Source organism: Geotrypetes seraphini, chromosome 2 (genome assembly GCF_902459505.1).
Source record: "Geotrypetes seraphini chromosome 2, aGeoSer1.1, whole genome shotgun sequence".
Classification (NCBI taxonomy): Eukaryota; Metazoa; Chordata; class Amphibia; order Gymnophiona; family Dermophiidae; genus Geotrypetes; species Geotrypetes seraphini.
The window spans coordinates 419,964,822-419,982,871 of record NC_047085.1 but is presented as its reverse complement, the minus strand read 5'-3'; the positions used below and the strand labels follow the sequence as shown (position 1 = coordinate 419,982,871).

The following is an 18,050-nucleotide window of genomic DNA, read 5'->3' as shown; positions in this document are numbered from 1 at the left end:
GTGGTGAAACATCCAGGCGGCGATGTCGGACAGGCAGAGATTTGAGCCTTGATTCCTGTGGAAACGTAGATCTGGGAGTCATCAGCATAGAGATGATATTGAAAGCCATGGGAGGAGATCAAGGTACCAAGGGAGTGGGTATATATGGAGAAAAGGATAGGGCCTAAGGTGGAGCCTTGAGGTACACCGATTGAGAGTGGGATAGCAGTGGAGGAGGATCCACCTATGCAAAAACTGAAAGTGGGTTGGAAGAGATAGGAAGAAAACCAGGAGAGAACAGAATCCTGGAATCCCAGCAAGGACATCATATGAAGGAATAGGTGATGGTCAACAGTATCGAAGGCAGCAGATGGATCAAGAAGGAAGAGGATAGAGTACAGGCCGTTGGATCTGTCCAGGAATAGGTCAAGACTTTTAACAAGAGCAATTTCCATGGAATAGAGTGAGCGAAAGCTCGATTGAAGTGGGTCAAGAATAGCTTGAGATGAAAGGAAGTTCAGGTAACGGTAGTGAATATAGCACATTCAAGTAGCTTGAATAAGAAGGAGAGGAGGGAGATGGGCCGATAGTTGGAAGGGGATATGGGGTCTAGTGGGTTTTTTGAGAAGATGTGAGACTATGGCATGGTTGAAGACATTAGAACAGTTGCAGTGGAGAGTGATAGGTTGAGGATGTGACAGAAGGGATGACAATGAGGGAAATAGCGCTGAGTAGATTGGTGGGAATTGGATCAGAGGAGCAGGCAGTGGGTTTGGAGGAGAAGAGAAGATATACAGTTTCCTCTTCAGTGATTTCAGAAAAGGTGGCAGGGGTTGAAGGGAGGTTGGCAAAGTGGACAGCTGGAAGGAAAGGTGTTGGGGGGGGGAGATTGGTCAGAAATTTTGACAGGACATTTTAATGACATAGATAATGCCCTGGTGATGTTACACACACTAAATTGATAACTCATTTAAATATAGGTTTTTTAAAATTTCTGTTTATTCAACAGCCAGAACCAGGTGAATACCATACAAAGTAGAAAGATTGGGATAAACAGCACTACCATGATAACTTATAGTCAGTCCAACATATAAAAACACATAAATAGTAAATTCACTATTGTCATGGTCTAAGATGAATATATCAGATATACAGTACACCTCCGATATTCACAGGGGTTCTGTTCCAGGAACCCCCGCGAATGTTGAAAAACTGCGAATACGGTTTTTAGCAGGGGAGACAGGAGAGGGCAGCCAGAGCGCCAGCGAGTGAAGGAAATCACTCACTGTATGCTCCGACCTCCTCTTCCTGTACTAAAGTCGGGCCTCACCAATCAGGAGCTGCGTGTCAAAGCAGCTCCTGATTGGTGAGGCCCAACTTTAGTACAGGAAGAGGCAGTTGGAGCATACCGCGAGTGATTTCCTTCACTCGCCAGCGCTCCGGCTGCCCTCTGCTGCCTCTCCAGCTGCCCTCTCCTGCCCGATCATTCATGGTCGGAAAATACCGCAAATAACCGGGACCGCGAATCGCGGACTGCGAATTCATGGGGGAGCACTGTATATATGAAAATACAAAGATACAAAAAATAACATTTTCCCTTCCCATATGAACTTCAATATTATTTCTCCCGGTTATACTCTTATCTGGGAGGGAAGAAATATATTCCCCTTTAGTAATTTGGGTCATCATTCTGACCACAGTAAACTGTACAGTCATTAGTAGTGATATAGAAGCTTTCAATAAACAATAATATTTGCAGTAGTCTGTATAAGGGAGGAAGCTAATATTATTCCTGGATATTCAGTACCAGACTTGTCCACACTTAGGCATTGAATATCTGGGGGTTTTTTTTCTTTTCGAATGTAGGCAGTTAAATCAATATTAACTCTTGACTACATAAGCCAAATTGCTTAAATGTTGGACTGCTATTTATATAGCCCAATATAAGCGGTTTACTTACACAGTGAGGGAATATTGACACTTACACAGTAAGGGAATATTGACACTTAACCCGACTATGTCCCTGGAATTCTCACAAATTAGCTGCTTTTAAATTTGACTCTACTTGGTCATTTTCAGCAGATACACTTGAAAAAATTATTTAAACGGTCTGCGGGTGTTTGTGGCTGTTAAATAATTTTCAATATCGGCAGGAATATATTTTGCATCACAACAAAGTTTAAAATAATCCTTCTTATTTTTTTTCTTTCTTTTGCATGAAAGTTTTTCATGTAACCTATGAAATAATTGTAGTACCCCTTATAGTGGGCTATAAAACAACAACAACAAAAGATCTTCAGCTGTGAGAATAAAGTTGAAGTGTGGACATTCATCAACCTATTTTTCTGTATTTTTGCAGCATATTACTTCTGACAGTTACATTCCATGTCTTGCTGACCTCTGCAAAGCTCTCTGGGAAGTCATGCTTAGTTATTATAGAACTATGGAATGGCATGAAAAATATGACAGTGATGAAATATCTCCAGGTTCTGGTAAGTGGTTATCATTAAATGGTTTCATTTTTTGTATTCCATGGAAAACTTTTAAATGTTTTTTTCCCCCTGCACCAAATTTTTCAAGATTCTGCAGCAAGAGTTTGCTACTTGTACAACAGATTTTTAAAATTATGTGGCAATTGTTTGGCATATTTTAATGTATTTGCATATATTTACATATTATATTTTACCAAACTTGAATTTGAGTTTCAAGTTTATTAAAAAATTTTTATACCGCTTAATCAAATTTCTAGGTGGTGTACAATGTAAAATATTTTCCATAAAAACAAATTAAAATTAGAAGTACTAAACAAGACCAGGGTAGGTTAATAAAACACATAACAAAACATATGAACTAACTTCACACAGATGGGGAAGAAGGGCTAGAACTATAATCTTTGAGGAAAAGAGCACAGTAAAAGGGGAAAAACAATAGGTAAGTGTAAAAAGCTATAAAGCTTGTTTTGGTTCTTAAAAGGACAGTTATTGTCCAAAAGCGTTTTATTGCATGAATATCATGATGTGCCATACTTTTACCATTGGAAACTTGCAAACAAACAGTAATTTTGCTTTTGCACAGTCTCTAAAATTGCATCATTGATCACCTTGATGGACACAATCTGATGAGGAACAGCCATTACGGCTTCAGCAAAGGAAGATCTTGCTTGACGAACTCGCTGCACTTCTTCAAGGGAGTAAACAGGCAGATAGACAAGGTGACCCGATCGATATTGTATATCTGGATTTTCAGAAGGCATTTGACAAGGTTCCATATGAACGACTACTTCAAATAATTGCGAGCCATGGAATTGAGGGTGAAATACTCATGTGGATTAAAAACTGGCTGGCGGATAGGAAACAGAGAGTGGGGGTAAATGGACAATATTCAGACTGAAAAAGCATCACGAGTGGAGTGCTGCAGGGTTCGGTGCTTGGACCCTTGATCTTCAATATATTTATAAGCGATCTTGAAACTGGTACAACGAGTGAGGTTATTAAATTTGCAGACAATACGAAGTTAGTTATTCAGAGTAGTGAAGATGCAGGAGGATTGCGAAGACCTGCAACGTGACATAAACACGCTCAAGAAATGGGCCGCAACATGGCAAATGAGGTTTAACGTGGATAAGTGTAAGGTGATGCATGTTGGTAACAAAAATCTTATACACGAATACAGGATGTCCGGTGCAGTACTCGGAGAGACACCCCCCCCAGGAAAGAGACTTGGGAGTACTGGTCGACAAGTCAATGAAGCCGTTCGCACAATGTGCGGCAGCGGTGAAAAGGGCAAACAGAATGCTGGGAATGATTGAGAAGGGGATCACGAATAGATCAGAGAAGGTTATCATGCCGCTGTTCCAGGCCATGGTATGCCCTCACCTGGAATACTGTGTCCAGCACTGGTCACCATACATGAATAAAGACACAGTACTACTCGAAAGGGTTCAGAGAAGAGCGACTAAAATGGTTAAGGGCTGGAAGAGTTGCCATACAGTAAGAGATTAGAGAAATTGGGCCTCTTTTCCCTTGAAAAGAGGAGACTGAGAGGGGCAAGATCGAAACATTCAGGATAATGAAGGGAATAGACTTAGTAGATAAAGACAGGTTGTTCACCCTCTCCAAGGTAGAGAGAATGAGAGGGCACTCTCTGAAGCTAAAAGGGAATAGATTCCGTTCAAACGTAAGGAAGTTCTTCTTCACCCAGAGAGTGGTGGAAAACTGGAACACTCTTCCGTAGGCTGTTATAGGGTAAAACACCCTCCAGGGATTCAAGACAAAGTTAGACAAGGTCCTGCTGAGCCAGAACGTACGTAGGTAAGGCTAGTCTCTGTTAGGGCACTGGTCTTTGACCTAAAGGCCGCCGTGTGAGCAGACTGCTGGGCACGATGGACTACTGGTCTGACCCAGCAGCGGCGCTTTTTATGTTCATGTTTTGAAATTTAAATTTTTTCATGGGGTTTGTATGATATCACTCGTAAATATGAATAATCCCTTGGCGCCATGGATCTTGTTTAGGAAATACTTGTAAATAGGTTTTCTGTTCTTAGATGTTTATAAATTGTAGATTTAAGTGTTTATTTTCCAGATAATTAAGGGCTCTTTGAGGGTAAAAAGCAATCAATGTTTTTGCACTATATATGCTAGGGGTGTACAGGCTCAACATTTTTATTTTACGTATTTAATTTGCTATGTTGTTTAGGGGGCTTTTATTTTGTTTGGCTTTGAAATATATATATTTTTTTGTCTTAGGGGTAGTGCATCAGTAATGCATCTTTGTGCCTGATTCTTCCATAATGCATCTAACCTCTCTCACCACCCATTTTTGGGCCTCCATATCCATATCTCTACCGGTTACCAAAAGCTGGTCATATTACTTTACCATGATTGTATTTGACACTGACCTTGTCTTGCTTCTAAGTTATTTGTACTTGTACCCTCACTTCTCATGTACAGTGTTTTACTTAATTCCTATTAACCGCATCGAACTTCACGGTGTATTGCGGTATACAAATAAAATTTTATGTTAATGCTATGTTATGTTGATAAATAGTGCACATTGGGGTCCTTTTACTAAGGCGTGCTAACCATTTTAGCACGCATTAACGCTAATGCGTCCATAGACTATAATGGACGCGTTAGCGTTTAGCGCGCGCTAAAACGGCTAGTGCGCCTTAGTCAAAGGACCCCATTATGGGGCATAGTGTAAACTATTGCACAATAGTGCATTCTATTGATAAGATAGAACCCCTCCAACCAGATTTGAGGCTCTTTTCCTGTTTCAGGTTAAAAAGGACATGGAATAACATGGGAAATATAACATATCCCATACTGCTTGAAACAATAGCTTATCCTTAATATATATCTCACATTGCTAGACATCTTTTTTGGTGGAGTCAGATATAGACATTTGTGTCACATAAGAATTCTAAGGGCATAAAAGTTACAATAAATGAGTGAAGGGTACAAGTCATGGGTGGCTTGAGAGAATACTAGTAGAAGTAGTGTTTTTCTATGTGGGGGAATAGCTTAATGGTAAATGCAGTGACTTGAAGGCATGCTCAAATAAGTTTGGCAAATTTTCTTATTTGAGGACGCCTTCAGCTTCACTTTCTTCATGATTGGGATCCTCAGCAATTTAATTTCGCTGACTCTTCAGAAGTTACTTTGTGAAATTTAAGAGCTGTTTTGGAATATTGCTGGCACAGGAATTTTTTTTGACCAGGGATGATGATTTTTCTTTTAAGGCAGCAAGTTCTTAATGTGTGAAACGACTCATTGAGGTCTATTTTTTTTTCCTCCAAAACTAAAATAAGACATCTGATTGATATGATAGTTAGGGGCTTATTCTATAAATGGGCATCCTGGTTGTAGGTGGCGGTAGGCATCCTACCACCATCTGGCAGCAAATTGGGAAGCATGTTTTTTAAAAAGCTTCTTGAGGCAGGCTGCCTACACTGTAGGCATTTGTCGTAGGTCTAGGGAAACGCGTAGGGACACCTAAGTTCGCCCAAGGCTGAGTGTGGATGTGGTTTTGGCTAGAAGTGGCCTTGGGTGAGTTTAAGCATCTGTAGGCATCTCTCTAAAGCTGCGATAGACACCTGAAATGTAGGACAGCAAAATGCTGGACTACATTTCAAAACCTAAAAGTAGATGCAGCCAGCTCAGCTGATTGTGGCAATGAAATCTCCGATCAGCTGAGTCGGCAGGCCTCCCTAAAGCCGTGGCTGATCAGGGGGGAAATACCCCTGCTGTGATCAGCTGAGCCAGTTACAGCAGGGGACTCCCAGCACCCATTCCCAAAATCGGCAGGAGAGATTGGGCCAATCAATGTTTTAGACCACGCTCATTGGATCCCAGGATGCACTGTGAATAAGGCCTAAGGCCCTGATTGGCCCAGGTGCCTAAGTTGGGGTATGAGGTTCAGGGAGGTATCGGCAGGAGGGAGTGGGGCATCCCTCCTTCTGGGCTACAATGCGGGGGGGGGGGAGGCAGTTGGTGTTGGTGTTGGCAGGAGGGAGTTGGCATCCGTCTTGCTAATGGTGCTTTGGGGGTTGTCAAAGATGATGCTTAGGGGGTTGTCAAAGATTCAGGAGAGTCGGCAGCAGGAGGGAGTGGGCATCTCTCCTGCTGATTTTGGGGGTGGGTGCTTGGGGTCCCCTGCCGCAGCTGGCTCAACTGATTGGCACCCCATAGCCCTCCCACCCGATCAGCTGAGCCGGAAGGACTCCCTGAAGACATCCTGTCTGTTCAGCTGATGGGAGATTCCCTTGCCATGATCAGCTTGATGGCAAGGGAACCCTTGCTGCTGAGCCACTTATCTTTGCGATCAGGCTAAGGCACAATTCTCTAACCGGCGCCTAAGACATGGGCGCCCGTTAGAGAATTGGTGGGTTAGGTGTCCTTCCATTATGGCAGACGCGATTCTGTTTAGGATGCCAGTATACGATTCTCTGCCACTTCTTAGGCTGCCACTGGCATCCTATACAGAATCAGCCTCTTAGGGTTTTATTTGGGTTGTTATTTTTATCCCTGAGTTTATTTGGATTAAGTCCAAAGATGTCATCGATGCAGAGTATTACTGCATATAGCATGTTCTTTTGAAACTGTATATAGTTAAGTTTACAGTACTTAATTAGCAAACATAGAAAAATGACAGCAGATTAAGGCCAAATGGTCTATCCAGTCTACTCTTTTGCAGCATCCACTATCTCCTCCTCTCCCTAAGAGATCCCACATGCCTGTCTCATGCTTTCTTGAATTCATACACAGTCTTTTTCTCCACCACCTCTATTGGGAGACTATTCCATGAATCTACCACCCTCTTAACTTCATTCTATGCCCTCTAACTCTGGAGTTTCCTTTTGAAAGAGACTTGTCTCATGTGTATTTATGCACATAGGTATTTAAATGCCTCTAACATATCTCCCTCCTTTCCTCCAAAGTATACATATTGAGATCTCTTAAGTCTGTTCCTGTATGATGTAGACTACTGACCATTTTAGTTGCCTTCCTCTGGACTGACTCAATCCTGTTTATATCTTTTTGAAGGTGCAGTCTCCAGAAATGTACACATTATTATAAATGAGGTCTCATCAGAGTCTTATACAGGGATATCAATACCTCCTTTTTCCTACTGTCCATGCCTTTCCCAAGCATCCTTCTAGATTTCGCTATTGCTTTTTCAACCTGTTTGGCCACCTTAAGATCATCACATACTATCACATCCAAGTCCCACTTCTCTTTTATTCACAAAAGTTCTCCACCCCCTAAACTGTACCGTTCTCTTGGGTTTTTGTAGTTCAAATGCATGACCTTACATTTCTTAGCATTAAATCTTAGCTGCCAAATTTCAGACCATTCTTCAAGCTTTACTGGGTCCTTTATTCATGTTTTCCATACCATCAGGAATGTATACTCTTTTGCAGATTTTGGTATCATCTGCGAAGATGTAAATCTTACCAGTCAGTAATATCTTACCTTCAGTAATATCATTTACAAAAATGTTAAAAAGAACAGGCTCAAGAATCAAACCTTGAGGCACAGTACTGGTAACTTCCCATTCCTCAGAGTGTTCTCCACTGACCACTACTCTTTGTCACCTTCCATTTAACCAGTTCCTAGCCCAGTCCGTCACTTTGGGACCCATACTGTTTAAGCTTTCAGGGCTTGACCCAGTGGAAGTGAATTTAGTTTGTTTTCCGAAAGAAAAAAAACGTATTGTTCAGATCATAATTTGAGATGCCTCCTTTGATCTTTTGAATAGCAAAAGCATTAACTTAAACCTTTGGGAAGAAGAGTAGAGAAACCTTTGTGTTTCTGTTGGAGGTCTTTGGAGGAGTAGATACAAGTGGCAGATAGGGACAGAAAGAAAACAAAGAATGTATAATAAATACAATTACTGAGGGTTTGTTAAAAGTCCTTAACTGATGGAAGTGCGGGACTTGGGTGTGATTGTATGTGATGATCTTAAGATGGCCAAACAGGTTGAAAAGGTGATGGCGAAAGCTAGAAGGATGCTAGGTTGCATGGGGAGAGGTATGGCCAGTAGGAAAAAGGAGGTATTGATGCCTCTGTATAAGTCTCTGGTGAGACCTCATTTAGAGTATTGTGTACAATTCTGGAGGCCGCACCTTCAAAAAGATATAAAAAGGATGGAGTCAGTCCTGAGGAAGGCTACTATGATAAGGCGTATGGGGACAGACTTATGGCGTATGGGGACAGATCTCAATCTGTATACTTTGGAGGAAAGGCAGGAGAGGGGAGATAAAATAGAGATGTTTAAATACCTACATAATATAAATGTGCATGAGTTGAGTCTATTTCATTTGAAAATAAACTCTGCAATAAGAGGGCATAGATGAAGTTAAGAGGTGATAGGCTCCGGAGTAATCTGAGGAAATACTGTTTTGCGGAAAGGGTTAGGTGTTTATCCATCAGGACAGATACAATTCTATATAGGATGCTCGTTTGCAATTCTGAAAAGCTGCTTAGGCGGCTGCTGGGTTGTGGCCAGGTACTAGTGACCTGGATTGGCCACCGTGAGAATGGGCTACTGGGCTTGATGGACCATTAGTCTGACCCAGTAGGGCTACTCTTATGTTCTTATGTTTGTTGCATTTAAATCAGCATCTTCTTGATTACTTGGCCAGCTGAATTACTCAATTTCAAAGACTTGGGGCTCCTTTTACAAAGGTGCGTTAGGGCCTTAACGCGCGCTAAAATGCCGCTTGTGCTAGCCGCTATCGCCTCCTCTTGAGCAGGCGATAGTTTTTCAGCTAGCGCGTGCTAATCTTTTTTCAGCTAGCGCGTGCTAATCCGGTGCGTGCACTAAAAACGCTAGCGCACCTTTGTAAAAGGAGCCCTTGGTCCCTTTTCTTGGATTATGACACATTTTTATATTGATTAGTAAACATTTTTTTAAACTTCTGTGGTTATGTTCGCTCTTTTATTTTTTCAGTACGTGGGTCTTGCCAAATGGACCCTCTTCTTTTCTTCTGTCTTTTGACAGATATAGGGCTCCTTTTACTAAACCATGGAAGAGCTTACTGTGGGCCGGTGAGGTAAATGCTCTGACACTCATTCAATACCTATGAGTGTTAGTGCATTTAACTTGCCAGCCCATGGTAAGAAGCTCTTCTGTGGTTTAATAAAACCTAGCAATATTCAGAAATTAAGGGGAAAATGGTTAGCAATTAAACTACTAGAGATCACAAAAAGAGAATGACAAAATTTCTAGAAAAGTAAGAGAAGGTGGAAAAATAGTCAGTAAAACTAAAAGGCAAATAGAAGAAAAATAATTACTATAAGAAAATTAGGACAAGAATACATTTTTAGATCTTTTGGTGACAGGCGGAAGCAGAAATGTGGCATTATGTGAGGATAATTTTATAAACAGCACCTAAGTTAATTAGGTAGGAAGGTGATAATTTTTAGTCTAATTCATAAAGGCGCACAGACAGAAAAAGACTGATGAGAATAGGCAGCTCTAAAATATTTCCATCTTGGTGCCATCAAATGAAGTACCCACCTGTGTGGCTGATATTTTTGCTGATATTAAAAACAACCCTTAAGTGCCACCATGATCCTGGGATCAGAGCTGCATAATGTTTGCCTAATCTCTGACTCTGCATCTGGCTTAACTGAATGATTATAGCAATGTCTCCACAGCATTTCAGTTTTCATAAAGAAATTGCTTATGCAGATGAAGTAGGTTATTTGTCCTGTCAAATTATAATCAATTTAGTTTTATGAAACAATATAAAAGTAATTTGTAAATTAAGAAAACGAAAAATTTCAATATAAGACATGACCATGACCAACACATACCTTACATCAGGCAACAAAGCTGATACTCACCATACCATGGGCTCCTTTTACAAAGACACTGTAGCGGCTGCTGCTGTGGTATTTAATGGGCATCAGAGTGTTTGCCACGTGGCAACCACTACCGCAGTTTTGTAAAAGAGGGGGCATAAGCAGAAGCCCTGAAGGAGAAATTTAAATCCAGTCCACTGTAAATGATGCACCTTTAGCATCATTTTTTACTCTTATGTAAAGTCTGGGCCTATCTCTGATAGCATAGCAAAGTATGTGGTCACCCAGGAAATGTCTCTGTGGCTGTATTTTAGTTTAGTAGTGTGGCAGCTAGGCAGAGCTATCATCAATTATTGTGCTACTGCTGCCACACAGTGGCCAATTTTCTACAATATGAAGAGTAATACACAGAAATAAAAAAACAAAACAAGAAAAGAAAAGAAAAATAAGATACCTTTTTTTATTGGACCAGACAATGCATTATGAGGGTAATTTAATAAGGGGGAGAATAAATAGCCCAAAACATGCCTATATTGTAGATGTAAATACTAAATACTTCCTGCCTAGACAATAAGGGACAAATTTTATAAACAGTGTCCCAATTGTAGGTGACGGTAGGCATCCTATGACTGTCTAACCTGCCAATCGGGACGCACGTTTAAAAAAAAACCACCCCGAAGCAGGCAGCCTAAATTTTAGGCATTTTTGTGAGCCTAGAGAGACAAGGCTAGGCATGGGTGTGGTTTCGCCTGGAAGTGGCCTTAGATGAATTAAGGTGGCCCTAGGCATCTCCCTAGGGCAGGGGTGGGCAACTTCGGTCCTTCAAGGGCCGTAATCCAGTCGGTTTTCAGGATTTCCCAATGAATATGCATTGAAAGCAGTGCATGCAAATAGATTTCATGTATATACATGGGGAAATCCTGAAAACCCGACTGAATTCCGGCCCTCGAGGACCGGAGTTGCCCACCCCTGCCCCTAGGGATGTGATAAGCACCTGGAACCTCCACTGTGGGAAGATTTAGCTGCAGTTACAGATCTCCAGGATATGGATCTGGAGGACAACTTGCAGGTGGATTACCTCAGCCAGCAAACTCTAGATCCAGGAGAATGATCTCTGTCTCGGAGAGCCTTCTAGAGCAGAGGTAGGCAATTCCGGTCCTCGAGAGCCACAGGCAGGTCAGGTTTTCAGAATATCCAGAATGAATATGCATGAGATAGATTTGCATCTCAAAGAGGCAGTGCATGCAAATCCGTCTCATACATATTCATTGTGGATATCCCGAAAATCTGACCTTCCTGTGGCTCTCGAGGACGGAATTTCCTACCCCAGTTCTAGAATATAGTGGACAGATGAGGACGCCTGACGTTAGACCTTATGATGTCAGCGTCCAATAAGAAAGCACCTCATTTCTTCAGCTGCCGTCGTGAACTAGGAAGCAACGGATTGGATGCAAGCCATGGCCGCAGGAGGGCCTTCTTTTAGAATCTTTCCTCTGTGTCCCCATGATAGGCTGTCTTTTGAGATGACTCCAGACTCACTGGGGCCGAGTGATTACTAGTGGCACCCAGTTGGCTGAGGCGCTCGTGGTATGCCGATCTGGTTCATCTGCAGCTGGATCAAGGTCTCAAACTTCCCTGTCACTTTCACCATTTCACGCAGGGTCCCTAGCCCTGCGGATCTGGACTGATCCTACAGCCTGGCTCTTGTGCTTGATGACTTAGTGCTTAGAGGTTACTCCACAGGAGTGATTGCAACAATCTTGCGCAGTAAGAAGAAGTCAACGGTGGCAGCTTATGTGAAGGGCTTGGATGTGTTTTCAAAATTGGTAGGCATCAAGCAACATGAAGATCCAATCTCAACGTCAATTCCCCTTATGCTCGCCTTCCTTTAAGAAGCCCTGGAAAAAGGCTTGCAATTGACTCCCCTTAGAGCACAGATATCTGGACTTTTCCTGTATTGGTCCTAAGAGACCCTGATGGCCTCTCTGGTCAAGTTTCTGAGGGGGCTTGATATAACTTCACCCTCCATTGTGTCGGCTGTTCCCAACTTGGAATCTCAATCTTGTTCTCCAGTGCTTACTAGTCCACACTAGTGAGCCATTGGACCGAGCTTCTTTGAAGGATCTCACCATCAAAAATGGTCTTAGTGGCCATTACAATCGACTCGCAGAGTTTCTGAACTTCAGGCCTTGTTCTGCAGAGATCCATCTCTTTGCATTATGTATTCCTTAGTGATCCTGCATATCGTTCCTTGCTTTCTTCCAAAGATGGTCTCCAATTTCCACATCAATCAGGAGGCATGGTTGCTGGAATTTTGAGCCCTCGAGTTCAGGTAAGCACGACAAGGTGATTAAATTATTAGATATGCGCAGACATTTTACTAAAGTACTTAGAAGTTACAAAAAAATTTTGTTTGACTTATCATCTTCGTGACTCCCCGCAAGGGCAGACGGCTTCGAAAGCTACCATTTCCAGATGGATCTGCACGGCTATTTAATCTGCATGGCTATTTAATCAAAAGAGCTAGAAAGCGGCCTGCTCTTTTGATAAAGGTGCACCCCACACGAGGTGTTGCTTCTTCATGGGCAGAATCTTTGGTGGGTTCCCCTGAAGAGATTTGTGGAGCTGCCACTTGGTCTTCCTTGCCTATCTTTACAAAGTTTTACAGGATAGATGTAGAAGAAAAACAGGATTCTGCTTTTCAGTCTTTAGTTCTGGCATCTGGCTCATCAGTCCCACCCTGAATTTAAGGGTCCGCTCTGTTATGTCCCATTTGTCTAGGAATAGAGTGGGATTGTACAAGAATGAAATATTAGGTTCTTACCTTTGCTAATTTTCTTTCCAGTGCAATAGATATGTTATTCTAGATAAGCTTGTTATCCTTCCCATGGCTGCGAACCATATGCAGAAGGAATCCACTCCGGATTTTCTCTGTGTCCCTCCTATTTCACTGGGAGCGCTACTGCCACCTGCAGTTTTTCCCTTTTGCAAGTGAGCCGAAAGGAGTGTTTCTGTTGTGCTCTCTCTTTTTCTTATTTTATTCAGTGTTTTCAACCTTTATTTGGTGTTTTCAGTGCTTGGAGTTTTCACCTTGGTTCCACCTCTGCCTGCGTAGAGAAGAGGCAGACTCTGGTCTGCAGCTGACAGGCCGATCCCTGGTGGTACCTGTTAACCAGCCTACACAAAGCTTTTTGGAACACGGGTTTGAGCGCAGAGTTTTGAAGATTTCTGAGTGTTTCCCTGTGTTCCCTCACTTTAAAAATCCTAAATTTGCCATTTTTTTGTGGAAGTTTGGGGTTTTTTTTTTAAGCGATTTTAGGCATGAAAATCTTGACAGCAGCCATCTTGGATTTTTAGCACTGTTTTTTTCAGAAGTTCCCTGCACTTCTAAAACTTCAATTTTTGACCCAAAACTGGTTGAGATGGAGTCCTTGGATTCTTCTACTCCAAACTCATGCCTGTATTATGCAAAATTTGCAACTCAGCAGTGTCCTTGCACCATGTGCACAGACCAGAGAGGCGGGAGCAGCCAGCTTACCTTCCTCCTCTGCAATACTAAGGTGACAAAAAGGGCAGCTAGCCTATTGGGATGGTATTTCTATTTTCAGGGGCCTGGAAATAGTGGACTGTTCCGTGTGGATGCCACATAGCCATGAAACGCAATGTAGAGTCATCACAGGGTGACTTAGCACTCTCTAGTCATGATGCCTTCTCTGACTTTCTGAAATTTTTGTGGAAAATCCCCTTCTGCCTCGGACTCGTCTCCTCATGGCAAGGTTTCACAAGGCATGTCTTTTTCCCAGTCTGCTGCTGTCCATGACTTAGGAGACCTCTTTCCAGAAGACATGGATGATGATGATCATTTTGGTGATCCCTTATTTTCTGGGGATGCTCCTCCTATGGCAGGGGGCCTGGGAATGTATACTGGCTCTTTAGATCAAATCTTAAATAGCTAGTTTGACCTCAGCTGTGTCGCTGCATAAATAAACTCATTCCATGCAGTCTAACTTACCAAACTCTTCATCGGCCGTATTCTTTACTTTTAGACTACTTGCTTTAATTACTTAAACTTTTAGTTCTTTTAATTCCAAACTCATATTAGTTATATAAAGAATACTTATCTGTGCTTCTTTTAAATAACAGCAAGATGATCTTACTCTGACATAGTCCTGTTTCAACTGTAGCTGTATTAATCAAGGTGCAGCTCTTAAAATCATTCTCCCTATCATATTTAATGTATTAACTTTAAAACAGTTACCTTAATCTTGCCTTTAACCCTTGTTCTTGCACTCACATTCTCAATACAAAAAAACCATGACCGTTGGCAACCATTTGATTTTTTAAAGGGGATCATCACACATTAAATGGTATCCAGTGACATAACCCAAAGGTACAGCCGCACCTCGAATACTTGGTCGCTGTATCTCAAAAATATAGCAGAATTTAAAAAAGTACATAAAAAGGCGACAAAAATGATAAAAGGGATGGGACAACTTCCCTATTAGGAAAGGCTAAAGTGGCTAGGGGTCTTCATCTTGAAGAAGAAAAGGCTCAGGGGTGATATGATAACGATCTATAAAATACTGAGTGGAGTGGAAAGGGGTAGTATATGAATCACTTGTTTAATCTTTCCAAAAATACTAGGAGTAGGGGGCATGCGATGAAGCTACTAAGTAGTAGATTTAAACAGACTGGAGAAAATATTTCTTCACACAATGTGTAAATTAAGCTCTGGAATTCATTGCTGGAGAATGTGGTGAAATCAGTTAGCTTAGCAGGGTTTAAAAAAATGTTTGGATAATTTCCTAAAAGAGAAGTCGATAGGCCATTATTGAGATGGAGTAGAACGGGCACAAGTGGATCGATTTTCCACTGTCAAAAATTACAAAGACACTCGATGAAGTTACAGGGAAGTGCTCTTAAAACCAATAGGAGGATTTTTTTTTCACTCAGAAAATAATTAAGCTCTGGAACACATTGCCAGAGGATATGGTAAGAGTGGATAGCGTAGCTGGTTTTAAGAAAGGTTTGGACAAGTTCCTGGAGGAAAAGTCCATAGTCTGTTATTGAGAAAGCCATGGGAGAAGCATAGAATATTGCTACATCTTAGGTTTTGGCCAGGTACTAGTGACCTGGATTGGCCACCGTGAGAACGGGCTACTGGGCTTGATGGACCATTGGTCTGACCCAGTAAGGCTATTCTTATGTTCTTATGGCTTGGGGAAATTCACTGCTTATTCCTAAGATAAGCAGCATAAAATCTGTTTTACTACTTGGGTCTCTTACTTATTGTTAAACTGTACTCCCGATGTTAAAGCTCTCTCATTATTTCTAGGTCTCTCTTAATTTATTTTTAAAATTTTTGTGGCTTTTTAAACTTTCAATTAATCTTTGTGATTCATGGCATGCTTAGGTCTAAGCATCTGGTTGCAGTAAAAAAAAAAAAATCCAAAAATTGAGTTGTTCTTTTTCTTTCTTTACTATTGAGCCATTTGATTTTGCTTTGACTATTTTTTATGGATATGTCACAAAACTTTGCAGCAGGTTTAAGGTGTACTTAGTGTAGTAGGATAAGGGTTACTAGACATCTGGGAAAACCCAGACATGTCCTCTTTATAGAGGACTGTCCGGGCTCCCAGACAAACTTTACAAAACCTGTTGAGCTCTGGCCACATCTGGAGGGCCTCTGAGCATGCACAGATGATATCACACACACCTGTGCAGGCTGCAGGCCCTCCAGACGTGGCTGGAGCTTGTGGGGGAAGAGAGGAGGCTGTGGTGGGGTGGGGCTGGGGGACAGAATGGGGCAGGGCTGGAGGCGGAATGGGTCATGTGTCTGGAGCTTTGCGGAAGAAAATATGGTAACCCTAGGTAGGATCATGTTTGTGACTGATACGACTGGTGCCTATTGTGCCTTGGTGCTGATCATCAGCCTTTTCACTGTAAATTTTCATTTCTGTGTGTTGAAATAGATTGGCATAGCAAGCACGCTGACCAGTTTTCAAAGGGAAACTATCTATACAGTTTGCATTGAAAACTAACCTGAAGATCTGCAGATATGAACGTAATCCACAGGACGCGGCTTAATGAAAATTGCCTCTTGTTCTCCTTGTCCTTTCTCAATAAACATAAATATGTTCCATCCTTAACTTGGATTAAAGCATTGGCTCACAGTTAAATCCTTGGGATATCCCAGTCGGGTTTTTAGAATATCCTCAATGAATATGTATGAGATAGATCTGCATGCCCTGACTTCATACATATCTGTATTGTGTATATTCATTTGAATATTCTGAAAATCTGACCACACAAGTGTTTCCCAAGAGATAGGATGGAGAGCCAATAGATCATAGCTTTGCTGCCTTATTCACGATCTTAAATTTTACTGGTATTCTCATTAGAATTTAAATATTAGTCAAGTTAGTATCTCAACCATCAAGAATACACATGGACATACTTTTTCAACTGGACCACTACAGTGTCATCTTTGACCTTTTCATTTCCTATGGAAGAAATGCTGTTCATCTTACCTGCCTATCATAAGCATGACACTGCTCTATTTTTGTGTACTGACCTTTACAGGTTCCTTTTCCATGTTCACATAGGTTCAAAATCCTTTCTCTTGGCTATTGCTCGAGTCTGTCTTGTTCTGCTAACTTCTTTTAATAGCTCATCTAAATTTAAGCTGCATCCTTGCTTCCTCTGCTATTGACCTTTTTGGTTTCATGTACCTTTTTTCCTGAATCATTTTTCCTGTTCTGACTCCTCTCCTTTTGGATGGGATCAGCTTTCACACTTCACATTTTTGCAATCACAGTATTTCATAGTTAATGTTTCCTAAATGTGAAAAATAAGGTAATGTAAAATGTTAAAATGTTTTTACTGAAAAACAGAGGTTATTTATGAGTACAGCTTTCTCTAAACCATGTTAAAATCAGTGACAATAGTCAGTGATTCTTACTGGAATGTCAAAGTTCCTAATCTTATCAAATTTTTGGATTGCTCTGTGCCTATAAAGGCAATTAGACAGGAGCCCATACAACATGGGGAACTTACAGAAGAAGCCATTATAGCATTTTACCACTAAGAAGGGCAAGGCAGGTGAGGAACTAGCAAGAGAACTAATGGAGGTAAGATTGGAAAAGTCAAAGTCTGGATAACTCTGGGTAGACTATAAGGTCGTCCTGTAGGAAGATGGTTGTTGTAGAGCAGGGGTCTCAAAGTCCCTCCTCGAGGGCCGCAATCCAGTCAGGTTTTCAGGATTTCCCCAATGAATATGCATGAGATCTATGTGCATGCACTGCTTTCAATGCATATTCATTGGGGAAATCCTGAAAACCCAACTGGATTGTGGCCCTCAAGGAAGGACTTTGAGATCCCTGTTGTAGAGGAATGTGTTCCGTTTTCTTCTAAAGCTCAGGTAGTTGGTTTCTCTGATCGGGTGTCTATGGGGAGGTTGTTACAGCTTTTTGTTGCTAAGTAGGCTCCTGGGAATCAAATCTTCATAATTACCTCCTGTTTTTAATTTATCAGTATTATTTAGCTTTCATTAAGCATATTGGACCCAAAGAAGTTACAATAAAGTTATTTCAGATGAGGAAGTCAGTTGAAAAGAAAAGCATGTGGTCTAACAAAGTAATAAATAAGAACCGTTTTTATGAGGCAATATCCCCACCCTATTGTTCTCCCCACCCCCTCTCACCTCACTTTTAATTTATTTTATCTCAATGTACTTTACTTCTTCTTAGAAATGGACCCTTT

General features: G+C 41.4%; 1 protein-coding gene across 1 annotated transcript in view; it reads left to right on the top strand.

Annotated features, from left to right (window-relative positions):
- Window positions 1-18,050, top strand: part of VPS50 (VPS50 subunit of EARP/GARPII complex) — a 337,660-nt gene that overhangs the window by 119,249 nt on the left and 200,361 nt on the right. The window contains 1 exon segment of the mRNA XM_033931131.1: window positions 2,339-2,471. Within this exon segment, the coding sequence (XP_033787022.1) occupies window positions 2,339-2,471 (133 nt within the window).